The 15,000-nt window shown below is 40.1% G+C and overlaps 1 protein-coding gene across 8 annotated transcripts in view; it reads right to left on the bottom strand.

Moving 5' to 3' along the window:
• Positions 1-15,000, bottom strand: part of bma (SCY1-like protein bma) — a 104,637-nt gene that overhangs the window by 12,473 nt on the left and 77,164 nt on the right. For 3 of the 8 annotated variants that reach the window (XM_071685556.1, XM_071685557.1, XM_071685558.1), the window contains exons 10-11: positions 12,303-12,347; positions 6,226-6,324 (exon numbers count right to left, since the gene is read on the bottom strand). In XM_071685556.1, the coding sequence (XP_071541657.1) occupies positions 6,226-6,324; positions 12,303-12,347 (144 nt within the window). The remainder of the gene's footprint in view (positions 1-6,225; positions 6,325-12,302; positions 12,348-15,000) is intronic. The other 5 variants (XM_071685560.1, XM_071685561.1, XM_071685563.1 and 2 more) reach the window with 3 other exon arrangements.

Below are 15,000 nucleotides of genomic sequence, written 5' to 3'. Positions count from 1 at the left end.
AGAATGAGGGAAGAATGAGGAAGGGAGGATGAGGAAGAATGAGGATTAGGAAGAATGAGGGAAGAATGAGGGAAGAATGAGGGAAGAATGAGGAGGAAGCAATCTGGTCTCAGAACATTCTACGTAACATATATATATATATATATATATATATATATATATATATATATATATAATCATCATTGAATAAGCAATGCTGGAGAGTAATTAGGGTTTAAGGAAGGGGTAATTAGTCGAAGGAAGTTCACATACTGGGGGGATACAAAGGACCCACTCTATTAACTACCAGGGTAACAGACGTACAGGTAACGATGGTTCATTAATTCATATGGAGAGATGATGAAGGGCTGGGAAGGTTCATCACTGGGTACTGAATGTATGGGAGGATGGCACGTACGTGGGCGAGGACTTGCCACTGTCTTGCACCATGTGAACGATGGTACGGGATAATAATGTGATAATGAAATGCAAATTAGACCCTCCCTCCCTTACGTCACATGTAAGATGCAGACGTTTACGTATGTAAAAAGGGTAATTAAGTCTTATGACAACCGTAAGACTGGGTAGTTAAGTGTTTTGAAGGGTAATTAAGTCTTACAACAGTAAGATTGGGTAATTGTTTTGAAGGGTAATTAAGTCTTTATAACAACCGTAAGACTGGGTAATTAAGTGTTTTGAAGGGTAATTAAGTCTTACAACAGTAAGATTGGGTAATTAAGTGTTTTGAGGGGTAATTAAGTCTTATGACAACTGCAAGACTGGGTAATTAAGTGTTTTGAAGGGTAATTAAGTCTTACAACCGTAAGACTGGGTAGTTAAGTGTTTTAAAGGGTAATAAAGTCTTATGACAACCGTAAGACTGGGTAATTAAGTGTTTTAAAGGGTAATAAAGTCTTATGACAACCGTAAGACTGGGTAATTAAGTGTTTTGAAGGGTAATTAAGTCTTACAACCGTAAGACTGGGTAGTTAAGTGTTTTAAAGGGTAATAAAGTCTTATGACAACCGTAAGACTGGGTAATTAAGTGTTTTGAAGGGTAATTAAGTCTTATGACAACCGTAAGACTGGGTAGTTAAGTGTTTTGAAGGGTAATTAAGTCTTACGACAACCGTAATTAAGTGTTCTTTTCTTTCGTTAATTAGACTGAACAAAGAATTCTAATTTTCTTATTTTTGTGGTCAAGTCCTTTCCCAGCTACGTAAGGGAGCGCCTCAGTGCGCCCCATTCAGCAGCAGGGGGGTTCGGGCGCCCTGGCAGCCACACCAACACCAAAGCAGACGAGAGGTACAGAACACGATGATCCCGACGCGTCCAGGGACAAAGAGTGGGACACAGAGGGAAACATACCACACGCCACCGTGGCACAGACCAAACCACACGCCACCGTGGCACAGACCAAACCACACGCCACCGTGGCATAGACCGAACTACACGCCACCGTGGCATAGACCGAACCACACGCCACCGTGGCATAGACCGAACTACACGCCACCGTGGCACAGACCGAACTACACGCCACCGTGGCATAGACCGAACCACACGCCACCGTGGCACAGACCAAACCACACGCCACCGTGGCATAGACCGAACTACACGCCACCGTGGCACAGACCGAACTACACGCCACCATGGCATAGACCGAACTACACGCCACCGTGGCACAGACCGAGCCACACGCCACCGTGGCACAGACCGAACCACACGCCACCGTGGCACAGACCAAACCACACGCCACCGTGGCATAGACCGAACCACACGCCACCGTGGCATAGACCAAACCACACGCCACCGTGGCATAGACCAAACCACACGCCACCGTGGCATAGACCGAACTACACGCCACCGTGGCATAGACCAAACCACACCCCACCGTGGCACAGACCAAACCACACGCCACCGTGGCATAGACCGAACTACACGCCACCGTGGCACAGACCAAACCACACGCCACCGTGGCACAGACCAAACCACACGCCACCGTGGCATAGACCAAACCACACGCCACCGTGGCACAGACCGAGCCACACGCCACCGTGGCACAGACCAAACCACACGCCACCGTGGCACAGACCGAACTACACGCCACCGTGGCATAGACCAAACCACACGCCACCGTGGCACAGACCAAACCACACGCCACCGTGGCACAGACCAAACCACGCCACCGTGGCACAGACCAAACCACACGCCATCGTGGCATAGACCGAACCACACGCCACCGTGGCACAGACAGAACCACACGCCACCGTGGCACAGACAGAACCACACGCCACCGTGGCACAGACCAAACCACGCCACCGTGGCACAGACCAAACCACACGCCATCGTGGCATAGACCGAACCACACGCCACCGTGGCATAGACCGAACCACACGCCACAGTGGCATAGACCGGACCACACGCCACCGTGGCATAGACCAAACCACGCCATAGACCGAACCACGCCAACGTGGCACAGACCGAACCACACGCCACCGTGGCACAGACCAAACCACACGCCACTGTGGCACAGACCGAACCACGCCACCGTGGCACAGACCGAACTACACGCCACCGTGGCATAGACCGAACCACACGCCACCGTGGCACAGACCAAACCTCACGCCACCGTGGCATAGACCGAACCACACGCCACCGAGGCATAGACCGAACCACACGCCACCGTGGCATAGACCAAACCACACGCCACCGTGGCACAGACCAAACCACGCCATAGACCGAACCACGCCACCGTGGAACAGAGCAAACCACGCCACCGTGGCACAGACCAAACCACACGCCACCGTGGCACAGACCAAACCACGTCTTGTGGACGACAGGGATGACACAGCGGGGAGGAAAAATGCGGCGAGTCACAGACACCTTGATCAAAGAAGGAGGGAGGGAAAGGGAGGGAAGGGAGGGGGACGGAGGGAGGGAAGGAGAGGAGAGGGAGGGAGAGGAGAGGGAGGGAGAGGAGAGGAAGGGGGAGGGAGAGTTTTCTGGGCTCAGATAACCAAAGGGATTTAGAGGAGGGAGGGAGGGAGTGAGGAGGGAGGGAAGGAGGGAGGGAGGGAGGGAGGGAGGGAGGGAGGGAGGGTCAGAAAAAGAGGCTTGGAGGTATTTGCACAAGAGGGAGGGGGCAGGATGGAGTGAGGGAGCAGGAGGGAGGGAGGGAGGGAGTGAGGGAGCTAGGGAGGGAGGGAGGGGCGTTAATAATACCCCGAGATGAAGTTACTGTCTCCAGGGCAAAGCACAGACACAGACACACACACAAACACACACACATGGGGGGAGGGGGTTTAATTAACAGCATCCACCACCACAACCACCACACCACCACACCACCACACCACCACATCACCACCACAACCACCACACCACCACACCACCACAACCACAACCACCACACCACCACACAACCATCACCACCACACCACCACACCACCACACAACCACATCACCACACCACCATCACCACAACCACCACACCACCACACCACCACACCACCACAACCACTACACCACCACACCATCACCACCACACCACCACACCACCACACCATCACCACCACACCACCACACCATCACCACCACACCACCACACCACCACACAACCACATCACCACACCACCATCACCACAACCACCACACCACCACACCACCACACCACCACAACCACTACACCACCACACCATCACCACCACACCACCACACCACCACACCACCACCACACCACCACACCATCACCACCACACCACCACAACCACCACACCACCACACCACCACACAACCATCACCACCACACCACCACACCACCACACCACCACACCATCACACCACCACAACCACCACACCATCACCACCACCACACCACCACAACCACCACACCACCATCACCACAACCACCACACCACCATCACCACCACACCACCACATCACCACACCACCACTCCACCATCACACCACCACATCACCACACCACCATCACCATCACAACCACCACACCACCACACCATCACCACCACAACCACCACACCACCACACCACCATCACCACAACCACCACACCACCACACCACCACACCACCACACAACCACCACACCACCACACCACCACACCACCACACCACCACAACCACCACAACCACCACACCACCACACCACCACAACCACCACACCACCACACCACCACACCACCACACCATCACCACCACCACTCCACCACACCACCACACCACCACAACCACCACACCACCACACCATCACCACCACATCACCAGGTTACTGTGAGGTTCAAGACATGCCCAGGAGGCGACAGACTTCCATTAATAAAAAGGTGCCATAAAAAGGAAAGTTTAAATCCCACAACACCGACGTACATTTACAAGACCAAGCTGTTCACAATTTCCGACTCTTTCCGAAGCGAGACCAATGTACAGGAAAAACCAACAACACTTGAGTATGCTATAGGGGGAGCAACGCGATGAGCAAACCCATTTGAGTCCGAGGATAACCAGAAGCTAAGAAGTTGCAAGAAAACATAGTAATTCAAATTCTAAATCATTATTAAAGGAAGATAACATCTGGTTCTTCAATAAGGCCAAAGAGTACCAAGAAAAACCTCTAAAAACTTTTGGATTCACAATTTTACACAAGCCAACACAAACACCATCACACTTTGGCCTCCCCCACCGAAAAAAAAACCCACTTCGGTAACGGATGGAAGGGAATGCAAGAGACTGTGAACCGTAATAGAACTACAATATGACTTCTCCCACAGAGAGAGAGAGAGAGAGAGAGAGAGAGAGAGAGAGAGAGAGAGAGAGAGAGAGAGAGAGAGAGAGAGAGAGAGAGAGAGAGAGAGAGAGAGAGACTGTGTACTTCTCTCTATTTTCTTTACCAGTACGAGTAACATTTAAAGAGAGAGAGAGAGAGAGAGAGAGAGAGAGAGAGAGAGAGAGAGAGAGAGAGAGAGAGAGAGAGAAGGAGAGAGAGACTGCTCTTCTCTCTATTTTCTTTACCCGTGTCTAAAATGGATTAGCCCGGGTCTCCTGTGTGTTATACCTGAACACCCACCTGCAGTTATTACGCCCACTAGCTCCAGAGTGCAACAAGATAAAGTTTTAATGACATGAGAACAAAAGCAGACTTTGAACAGAACAACTTTTCTGAAAGCAAACCAAACACGAAGAGCAAAAGTTGTGGACCAATACGAAGGAACACGGACCCATGATCGAATAATTCCTGAGGCACAGGTTAGCCAGTATCTGGGACGTATTAAGCATAAACTAAGAGAAAAATAAGAGAGACATAAGGCACCAAGAAATACAAAAGTCTAGATATATCGAGAAAATACAATAGGGACATGTTATGAAAGCCTCTGTCCAAAGCAAGATGAACGTAAGCCACATTTGTCAACACAGTGGTACATAACTGAACATCTATGTGAAACAGAACATATATATATATATATATATATATATATATATATATATATATATATATATATATATATATATATATATATATACACATAGAGGAATACTAGAAAGAACAAAGACTTGCATCTACATATATAACAAAGTTGAAACACCAAAATAAACATCCTTGGATACAGAAAAGGTGATTTTCATTGACAATCTAAAGGACACCAGAGCCATCCTGATTGTACACACACACACACACACACACACACACACGCACGCACGCACGCAGAGTCTACAAGAAGAAAACGGCATGTTGACCCAAGCACTACACACAGGTACGAACGAAACAGAAAGAATATGGGCGAAAGACACACGGAAACGGGACGCCAAGACCAAAACAACAACAACAACAAAAACAACAACACGGGACGCTAAGACCAAAACAACAACAACAACAAAAACAACAACACGGGACGCTAAGACCAAAACAACAACAACAACACGGGACGCTAAGACCAAAACAACAACAACAACAACAACAACAACAAACAACAAAACGGGACGCCAAAAACCGCCGCCACAACAACTAAAAACAAAAACCAAAAAACAAAAACAAAAAAAAGGAAAACGGAGGACGAGGGGCCACACACAGAGAGCGCGAACCAATGACACACCAGAGACTCTAGACAAAACGAGAGAGAGAGAGAGAGAGAGAGAGAGAGAGAGAGAGAGAGAGAGAGAGAGAGAGAGAGAGAGAGAGAGACAGACACACACACACACACGCACACACAGGGTTTTTGAAACACCCGTTGTTTGACCTGCGGGCTAAGGCAGAGAGGCGGGGAGGGGTTGTGTCGTCGGGATGAATACAGGGACCCTCCACAAGTAGGCCCTCCACTTACCAAGGTGCGAGAAAGCTGTGGGTGGAAGAGAGAAAGAGAGAGAGCGAGAGAGAGGGGGGGAAAAAACACGCGTGGCATTAGACATGTGGAATAGGTAAGTCTACCCTCATTCCCCCTCCGTTTTCTCCGCCCTGGGAGTCTCGAAAGAAAATGAGGGTAGTCACACATTTCATTATATATATGTATATAAAATAACATTCAATACTTATCTATCTCTTTTCATGATATATAATAATATCTAATCCTTATCAAAATCTCAATAGAATGATTCTAAAGTAGATAATAGATTATAAAGGTCTACTCAAAGCTTCGATAATATACGTAAAATTGATTGGAAAATTTGTGTCCATATAGAATACATACACAAAATATATTAGCATAATCATAGAATATTATAGAATAATGACTTCAATATAGAATATAATATAATACATTCTTCATACTTAGGGAAATCATATGAGTTGAGAATATATATCAAAGCATATATCAAACTTGTATATATGGAAGAGTACAATGTGCTGTAATTTACATAATAATAGAATATATATATATATATATATATATATATATATATATATATATATATATATATATTGGTACGACCCTCGAACACGACGGTACGACCCCTTGAACACGACGTTACGACCCTTGAGCACGACGGTACGACCCTTAAACACGACGGTACGACCCTTGAACACGACGGTACGACCCTTGAACACGACGGTACGACCCTTGAACACGACGGTACGAACCTTGAACACGACGGTACGACCCTTGAACACGACGGTATACGTCGTGTTTGAAAGGGTCGTTGAATATGGATATTTTCCATGCTTCTTAACGCTACCTCGCTAATGCGGGAAATGGCGAACAGTTTGAAAGAAAGATATATATATATATATATCTTCTGCTGTTAAAAAATGGCCTATATATATCGTTCTTAATCGGGTAGGCCTTTATTTCACCTCCTCGATAACTACCCACTTAAATTTATCACTAATGATAAAGGATTCTAATTGTTATTTCTTTATTTCTTTTCTATTCCGGAATAAATTTGAAGTACGTCTCGTTTTCTATGGTGTGCACGGGTTTGGAAATGATTTCTGGAATGGTATTAAATATTTTGACAAGTGAGAGTTGCTGTGGCGATGGTCTACGCCCCTACAGAAAACGGGGAACTATTGCCCACTTAAGTCAAATCTAAAACTCATTTGGACCTATGCTATGATAGGTTAAGTTACGGTAATTTAAAAGTCTAGGCTTTACAAGGCTGTTAGCTCGTGTTAGTCTAAGCCATGCTCGGTTAGGTAGGCTGTTAGATTAAGCTAGGCAATGCAATGCTCAGTTAGGTTGAATTCTAAGCTATGCTAGATTAAGTGTGGTTAGCTTTAAGGTATGCTAGGTTAGCATGACTTAACCTAACTGTTAGGTTAGGCTAGGTTAATTAATTGCATAAGTAATTGTAGTTATGCCTGTACGAAATCGGTGTGCTAAAAAAAAATTACATTTTCTCCAACACTTCACATCTTTGCACGCTACATCTTTAAGCGGATAACAATGATATACACATATCTACTGGATGTGTATATCATTTTCCCTTTACCAATTACACACTTCCAGAGTCCAATCAATCACCAATATGATGAAAGTTTAAAAAAAAGAAAAAGTAATCAGCTCAAAAGTTGGCACGAGGAAATTACTTAATTACTTTCAATAATGAAATATAAAATATGAAAAAAAAAATTCTTCATTTTTCAATATTGTGATACAGTCTAGTCGAAATTTACATCATTGTCTACATCTAATTTGCATATACACGTATTCTCAAAGATGGCTTCAACACCGCAGAAGAGATGTGATAAATGCTTTATTTTCACACTGGTTAAATTGGTTAAATGCTTTATCTTAACTGTAGTAGTTTAAAAAAAACCAAACTGAATTGCATGTCACAAAGTAAGGAGAGAGATGGGGTGTGGGTGGGTGGAGGAGGAGGGAGGGATAATAGCCATTCATGCATCATGCAAGGTAATATCAGACTTGAGGGGAAGACTGGTGCATGAATATTCCAGGCCAAAACATGAATATTCCAGGCCAAAAACATGAATATTCCATGCCAAAAACATGAATATTCCAGGCCAAAAACATGAATATTCCAAGCCAAAAACATGAATGAAGAGGAAATTCGACAATAGACACAATGCAGTGAATATTAATCTACAAGTACTAAGCCAATGCATATCTACTGACGATAGATAGAAAAAAAAAAGATACATTGAATATCTACTGACAATAGATGGTTAAAAAAAAATATAGATAATCAGTATCTAAAGCGCAGTTAGAAGATGATTCATATTTAGACTATATCTATGGAAACTGTCTGTGTAGAGCGTATGGTATTTTCCGAGACGGAGACGAGGAATTCAACTTCTGCCAAGTGAAAGGAAACGGTGGAATTTGTGACACTTTTCCCCCCTCTCTCCCTTTCCCAGAAGAGGAGGTATATGCGGACGACCTATACGCGCTCCTAGTGGCATCTGGTGAGTGGAGGCAACACTACAGGGGGGGAAAAGTACTCTCGCGTTAGGAAATGGGCCACACGCACTTCGCCTCTTGTTTCCATTCCATTGCGACACCTGCGCGTTTTCGAGATGGCAAGCATCGCCTTGCGGTATTAAACCCAAAAGTGTGATGCCGCGTTCGCTCAACAGATGTCACTGTGAGAGGAGAGAGGGAGGAGGGAGGGGAGGGAGGGGGGGGTTAGGTAGTTTAGTTCTCCTTTCGCTCAACAGATGCCACTGCGATCTTGGGGGTGTGGGTTGGTTGGGTGACTGTTCGTTCCGCGTGTGTGTGGTTAAAGTGTTCAGTAACCACACTCGGTAATTTGAAGTATAACTTCAATAGCATGATTTGCATTCTTAATGACAATCATGTTCTAATTCAATCATCAAACGCTATTGAGTGGAAAAAAGTTATCATTGTTTAAAAGGGAGACATTACGTTTCAAATGGTCGTAAAAACATGTATGTTTACATTCACCGAGATGTAAACAAACACGCTCGACGAATTAACTTATTTGAAAAGGAAAAAAAAACAATGTTACTCATTACGGTGTATGACAAAGTGGTATGTCAGGCGCTTCAATGGATTGGCCCAGTTGTCAACAGATAATCAAATTGAGCAACAGACAAATATAGGATTCTAACAAGACCCTTTGGGAGTATTATAAGACCACCAATATAATATTATAAGACCACCAATATAATATTATAAGACCACCAATATAATATTATAAGACCACCAATATAATATTATAAGACCACCAATATAATATTATAAGACCACCAATATAATATTATAAGACCACCAATATAATATGATAAGACCACCATTATATATTATTATAATAAGACCATCAGTATATATATCATAACGTACTGAGGTCATCAGACATTTTCCTTGTCTATATTTCATCCATTTTCGACGGGGTAACTCAATCAAATGTTGCTTATTTTGTGGAAATTAATCTTAAAGACCCCATTCCAAGACCTGTCAGATGGCAACATATAATTCTTATATTTCTTTATATAATGATAATAATAATAATCATAATAATAATAATAATAATAATAATAATAATAATAATAATAATAATAATGATAATAATAAAATTACTATTATTATTATTATTATTATTATTATTATTATTATTATTATTATTATCATTATTATTATAACTATTATTAACATCATTACCATTATTATCATTATCATAACTATTATCATTATCATTATTATCATAACTATTATCATCATTATTATAATTACTATTATCCTAGGGTGATCTGGATTTAAACTGTTGGTGAGTGATAATGGCCATTTCATCCCAATACCTTACATATATATATATATATATATATATATATATATATCAAACAGATGTTACCAGAAGGCGAGACTGCGATGGCGAATGGTGGTGGTGGTGGGGGTGGAGGGGTGAGCCTGTGTGCGTGTGTGTGTGTGTGTGTGTGTGTGAGAGAGAGTGTTGGGGGAGTAAGGGGGAGGGGAGGGGTAAGGTCTGTTGTTGACCAATCGTAAACAAAATGAATATGTATCGTCTTCCAGTACCTTAAGTACTCCGGCCAATTGAGCGAAGTCTTATTCATCAAGACATTCCATTAAACCACACCTATCTGTGGCCCTCGATAGCACGTATATCACAGTAGCAAAATCTGCTATCGATAATCAATTCATGGGGGGGAGAAGGGACGCACACACACAGGTCTTAGAAATATATATAGATATATATATATATACAACTGTCATCGTGTTCTGATGGAATATATCTTACTATATCAGGGAAAGACCGGGTTTATCTTAATCTTTAAGGGTTAAGTAAGGGAGGAATAGTAAAGGCGCGTGTTGGTGTTTAAAGAAAGATTCTCGAAAGTAAATGTAATGTAGTATACCACAGGCTTGAGTCTAACATCTATTTCGATAGATGGGCGATGGCGAAGTGCTCTTAAGAACTATGTTTGAGTAACACGAAAGCTTTAATTAAAATGTACAAGATTAAGAATATCATATAAAATGACAATATTTCGAGCTACGATAATTTTAAAATTCTAAATTCAATTTCATGTAAATTTACAATATTGCAAGCTACGACAATTTTACATTTCTAAATTCAACTTTATGTAAATTTACAATATTGCGAGTTATGGCTATTTCAAAATTACCAAATTTAATCTAAATTTTGTTGTGACTCAAAATTTTATTTCAATGAATCATTCCAATGTTTTCCTTAAATTTTGTTGACTCAAAATTTTATTTCAATTAATCATTCCAATGTTTTTCTTAAATTCTTCATTATAGAACAATTTAACACATGTTTTTCATGACATAAATGCTAAAGACATTTAAGATAAGAAAAGGAACGGAATTACTTTCTTAATAAAGGGCTTACTTATCCCTGAAATGTCCGAATCGCTTTTTAGTTCCAATTGGAAAAAAAAAAAAAATTTCCTTTTTTTTTTTTTTTTTTTCTCCCTCTCCCTAAGTCATCCGAAAACAAAGACGTCAACCACATAGTTCTGGTAAGGGTGTGTGGATTGGTCGTTAGTCAACCCTGAGGGCCGGGGTTGATTAGTGTGACGGGTTTAAACAACCCATTACTACTACACTTTAGAGTTAATAATAAACAAACGGGCATCTTCTCACGACAAATGACCCATTTGAATGGTCGATACAACCAATAGACATTAAGAACGAGGCCCCTGGGGGTCCTAATTAGGGGATTAGACTGTTACACTAATTGTTGGGATGGAATAAAAAAAAAAGTAAAAAAAAAGAAAAACAGACAATTTTTTTTTTCTTTGCCTGCTAAACAAAGGCTTTGTTTTGACTTTAGGATCAACACTAAAACTTACAATAGAAAAATAATGATAATAATAATAACTATTGGGTTATCCAAAACGTCCTGTATTCTTGGATTATTCAGGTTTTTTTTTTTTAATGGGTTTTTTGCTAAATATTTAGCGACAAGCAAATCAATTATGAAATTATGTTTATCTTTTTTAAATTTACAATAAGTGGGAATCACTAAATCTAGTCTCTCAGAGCAAAAAAAAAAAAAAAAATCATTAAAAAAATTATTTACGAAAAATTTTTATTTAACGTAGCATTTGCAAGTGCAATATTATCAAAGCAAATACATCATCGAATTCTCTTGCCATGCAGATTCAAACTAAATTATAAATGCGTATATATCATAAAAAATAGAAAAAAAACTAGTGGTGTAAATATCAAAAATAGTTCATTCTAGGGAAAAAAAATGCCCAAACGGTTCCACGTTTTCTTTGGCTCTCATGCGTTCCACGTTTTCTTTGGCTCTCATGCGTGCCACGTTTTCTTTGGCTCTCATGCGTGCCACGTTTTCTTTGGCTCTCATGCGCTTTGACGAGTTGGATTTGAGGGGGGGGAGGGGGGTGACTTACCGCTTGCGAGTAATGGAGATCCAGCGAACGGCGGGGACGCGTAGGCTGAGTGGTGAGATTTTGGGTGTTAACAAAAGATCTTTGATTAATATTAATCACTACTACAAATTGGGGGGGTGGGCGTGGGGGGGGGGGCGCTATGGTTCTTAAGAGAGAGGGGGAGGGGAGGGAAGTGATTTGAATAGGGGGGGGTGTTGGTTGTTTTTTTGGGGGGATTATTACTAACCCCCCTTTCCCCTTAATGATGAGCATTGATTAATACAAGGGCGAGGAGGTGTGACATGGGACTACCTTATGATTACATGGATTAATCACAATTGCTATGGGATTAAAAGGGAAACTTAATCACTATCGCTATGGGATTAAAAACGGTACCTTGCCTAAATACCGTAATTCCCTTTTTTTCTTTCTTTTTTTTGAGCAACTTAAATTGTTATTTTTTTTTCTACCATATTACTCTACCAGGTTAACCTAAAATTAAGTTTTTCCGTACGTCAGATCTTGTACAAAATTGCTATTATTATATTTTTTTCAAAATTGGCTTTCATTTTCTTTCACTGAGGGAAATGATAATAATATATTGCCCTCACATAATTTTGATTTAGATAATCACAAAACAGAAAGAAAACGAAACAAAATTCCCATAACTTTGATTTAGATAATCACAAAAATGAAAGAAAACGAAACGAAATTCGCATATCTTTGATTTAGATAATCACAAAATAGAAAGAAAACGAAACAAAATTCCCATAACTTTGATTTAGATAATCACAAAATAGAAAGAAAACGAAACAAAATTCGCATATCTTTGATTTAGATAATCACAAAAAAGAAAGAAAACGAAACAAAATTCGAATAACTTTGATTTAGATAATCACAAAAATGAAAGAAAACGAAACAAAATTCCCATAACTTTGATTTTAGATAATCACAAAAAAGAAAGAAAACGAGGCAAAATTCGCAAAACTTTGATTTTAGATAACCACAAAAATCAAATTCCTTCACTTAAAGTCATAGGTTTTTTTTTGTTTAATTAGCAATTATGCAACGGTCAATATTTCAATATTTTTTATTTCTCTTTTTTTGGAATATTTTTTTTTGTAAGTGTTCTGAAAATAGCGTCAAAGGGGAAAGAATCACTTGGAAATATCAAGTCATCAGTAAACACAGTTAAAAACAACAGCTTGAGATAAGTGAGGAAAACATTAATTACATTAATTACATTAATTACACATCTCTGGTGAGTAATAAGTAGTTAAAAGAACGCTAGAAATACTTAGAGAAATATATATATATATATATATATATATATATATATATATATATATATATATATATATATATATATATATATATATAAAGAAGGATATATACATGGTCTCATTAATTAACATGCATTAAACATATAATTTGAGGAATTCAAAATAGTGAGGATGAGCGATAGACATTATCTGGACATGAAGATACATTGTAAATAGATAATGTACATTGATTTGCTTTGCCATCTAAATAAAAGGGGAGTATCACCAAATTTGTATTAATTTTTTTTTCCAAAAATCTTTCTGCGATTTGCTTTTGTTGTTATTGTTAATTGATTATAATCTTAATTTCATAAATCTAATGTAGGATTTTTTTTGCCTACCCTGTTAATTTCATAGATTTAATGTAAATTTTTTTGCCTACCCTGTTAATTTCATAACTTCAATGCAAAATATTTTTTGCCAATCCTGTTAATTTCATGAATTTAATGCAAAAATCTTTTTTGCCTACCCTGTTAATTTTATAAATATAATGCAAATTTTTTTCCCTACCCTGTTAATTTTATAAATTTAATGCAAAAATCTTTTTTGCCTACCCTGTTAATTTCATAAATTTAATGTAAAAATTTGTTTTGCCTATCCTGTTAATTTTATAAATTTAATGCAAAAATCTTTTTTGTCTACCCTATTAATTTCATAAATTTAATCTATTTTTTTTTCTTGCCTACCCTGAATCGTTTTAGTATCTGTCAAGGCAATTGCTTAAAACGCTCACAACCCATCACTTACTTCTTCAATGACTGATATGAGTAGAAAAAAATATGATCGAATGTATGTATACATCAGAGAGCAAAAATTGCCTTTCTCTCTTCAGCGCACGGACTTGTCACAAATTCAAAGTCGTTAATACTTTGAAAGTCAAATTCTAATCACTCTTAATACTACGGGAAGTCATTAGTACTTTGAAAGTCATACTCTACCGTTCAAGGTCACTGGACATTAGACCTAAAAGTCCCTTAAAATTTAAAGTATAAGTGGTGGGATTGCTCTTTTAAATTTGCTGGTTCTCCGCCACTTTGGCCACATCCCTAACGAACGGCCCATAACGATGCTTACGTCATACGACCTTAAACTGTCCTATCCTTCACTTCCTTCTTTCTCTAATGCATTCATTTTTCATCATATACATATATATATATATATATATATATATATATATATATATATATATATATATATATATATATATATATATATGATTCGCTGGAAGAAAAGATTTACTTAATGTGTCCTTAATAACAGCAAAGTTCATAAAAAACGGAAGGATAATCTAAGTAGGTCTTAGCTATTCCTGGCAGGACAGGGGTTCCATTTTCTTTCACATTTCGTTATAATGGCCACTAAGTACTTCGTTATAGGTTTAAGTCCGAGGTTAAAAA

This window comes from Panulirus ornatus, chromosome 40 (assembly GCF_036320965.1).
Source record: "Panulirus ornatus isolate Po-2019 chromosome 40, ASM3632096v1, whole genome shotgun sequence".
NCBI lineage: Eukaryota > Metazoa > Arthropoda > Malacostraca > Decapoda > Palinuridae > Panulirus > Panulirus ornatus.
This window is presented reverse-complemented; position numbering and strand designations above follow the sequence as displayed.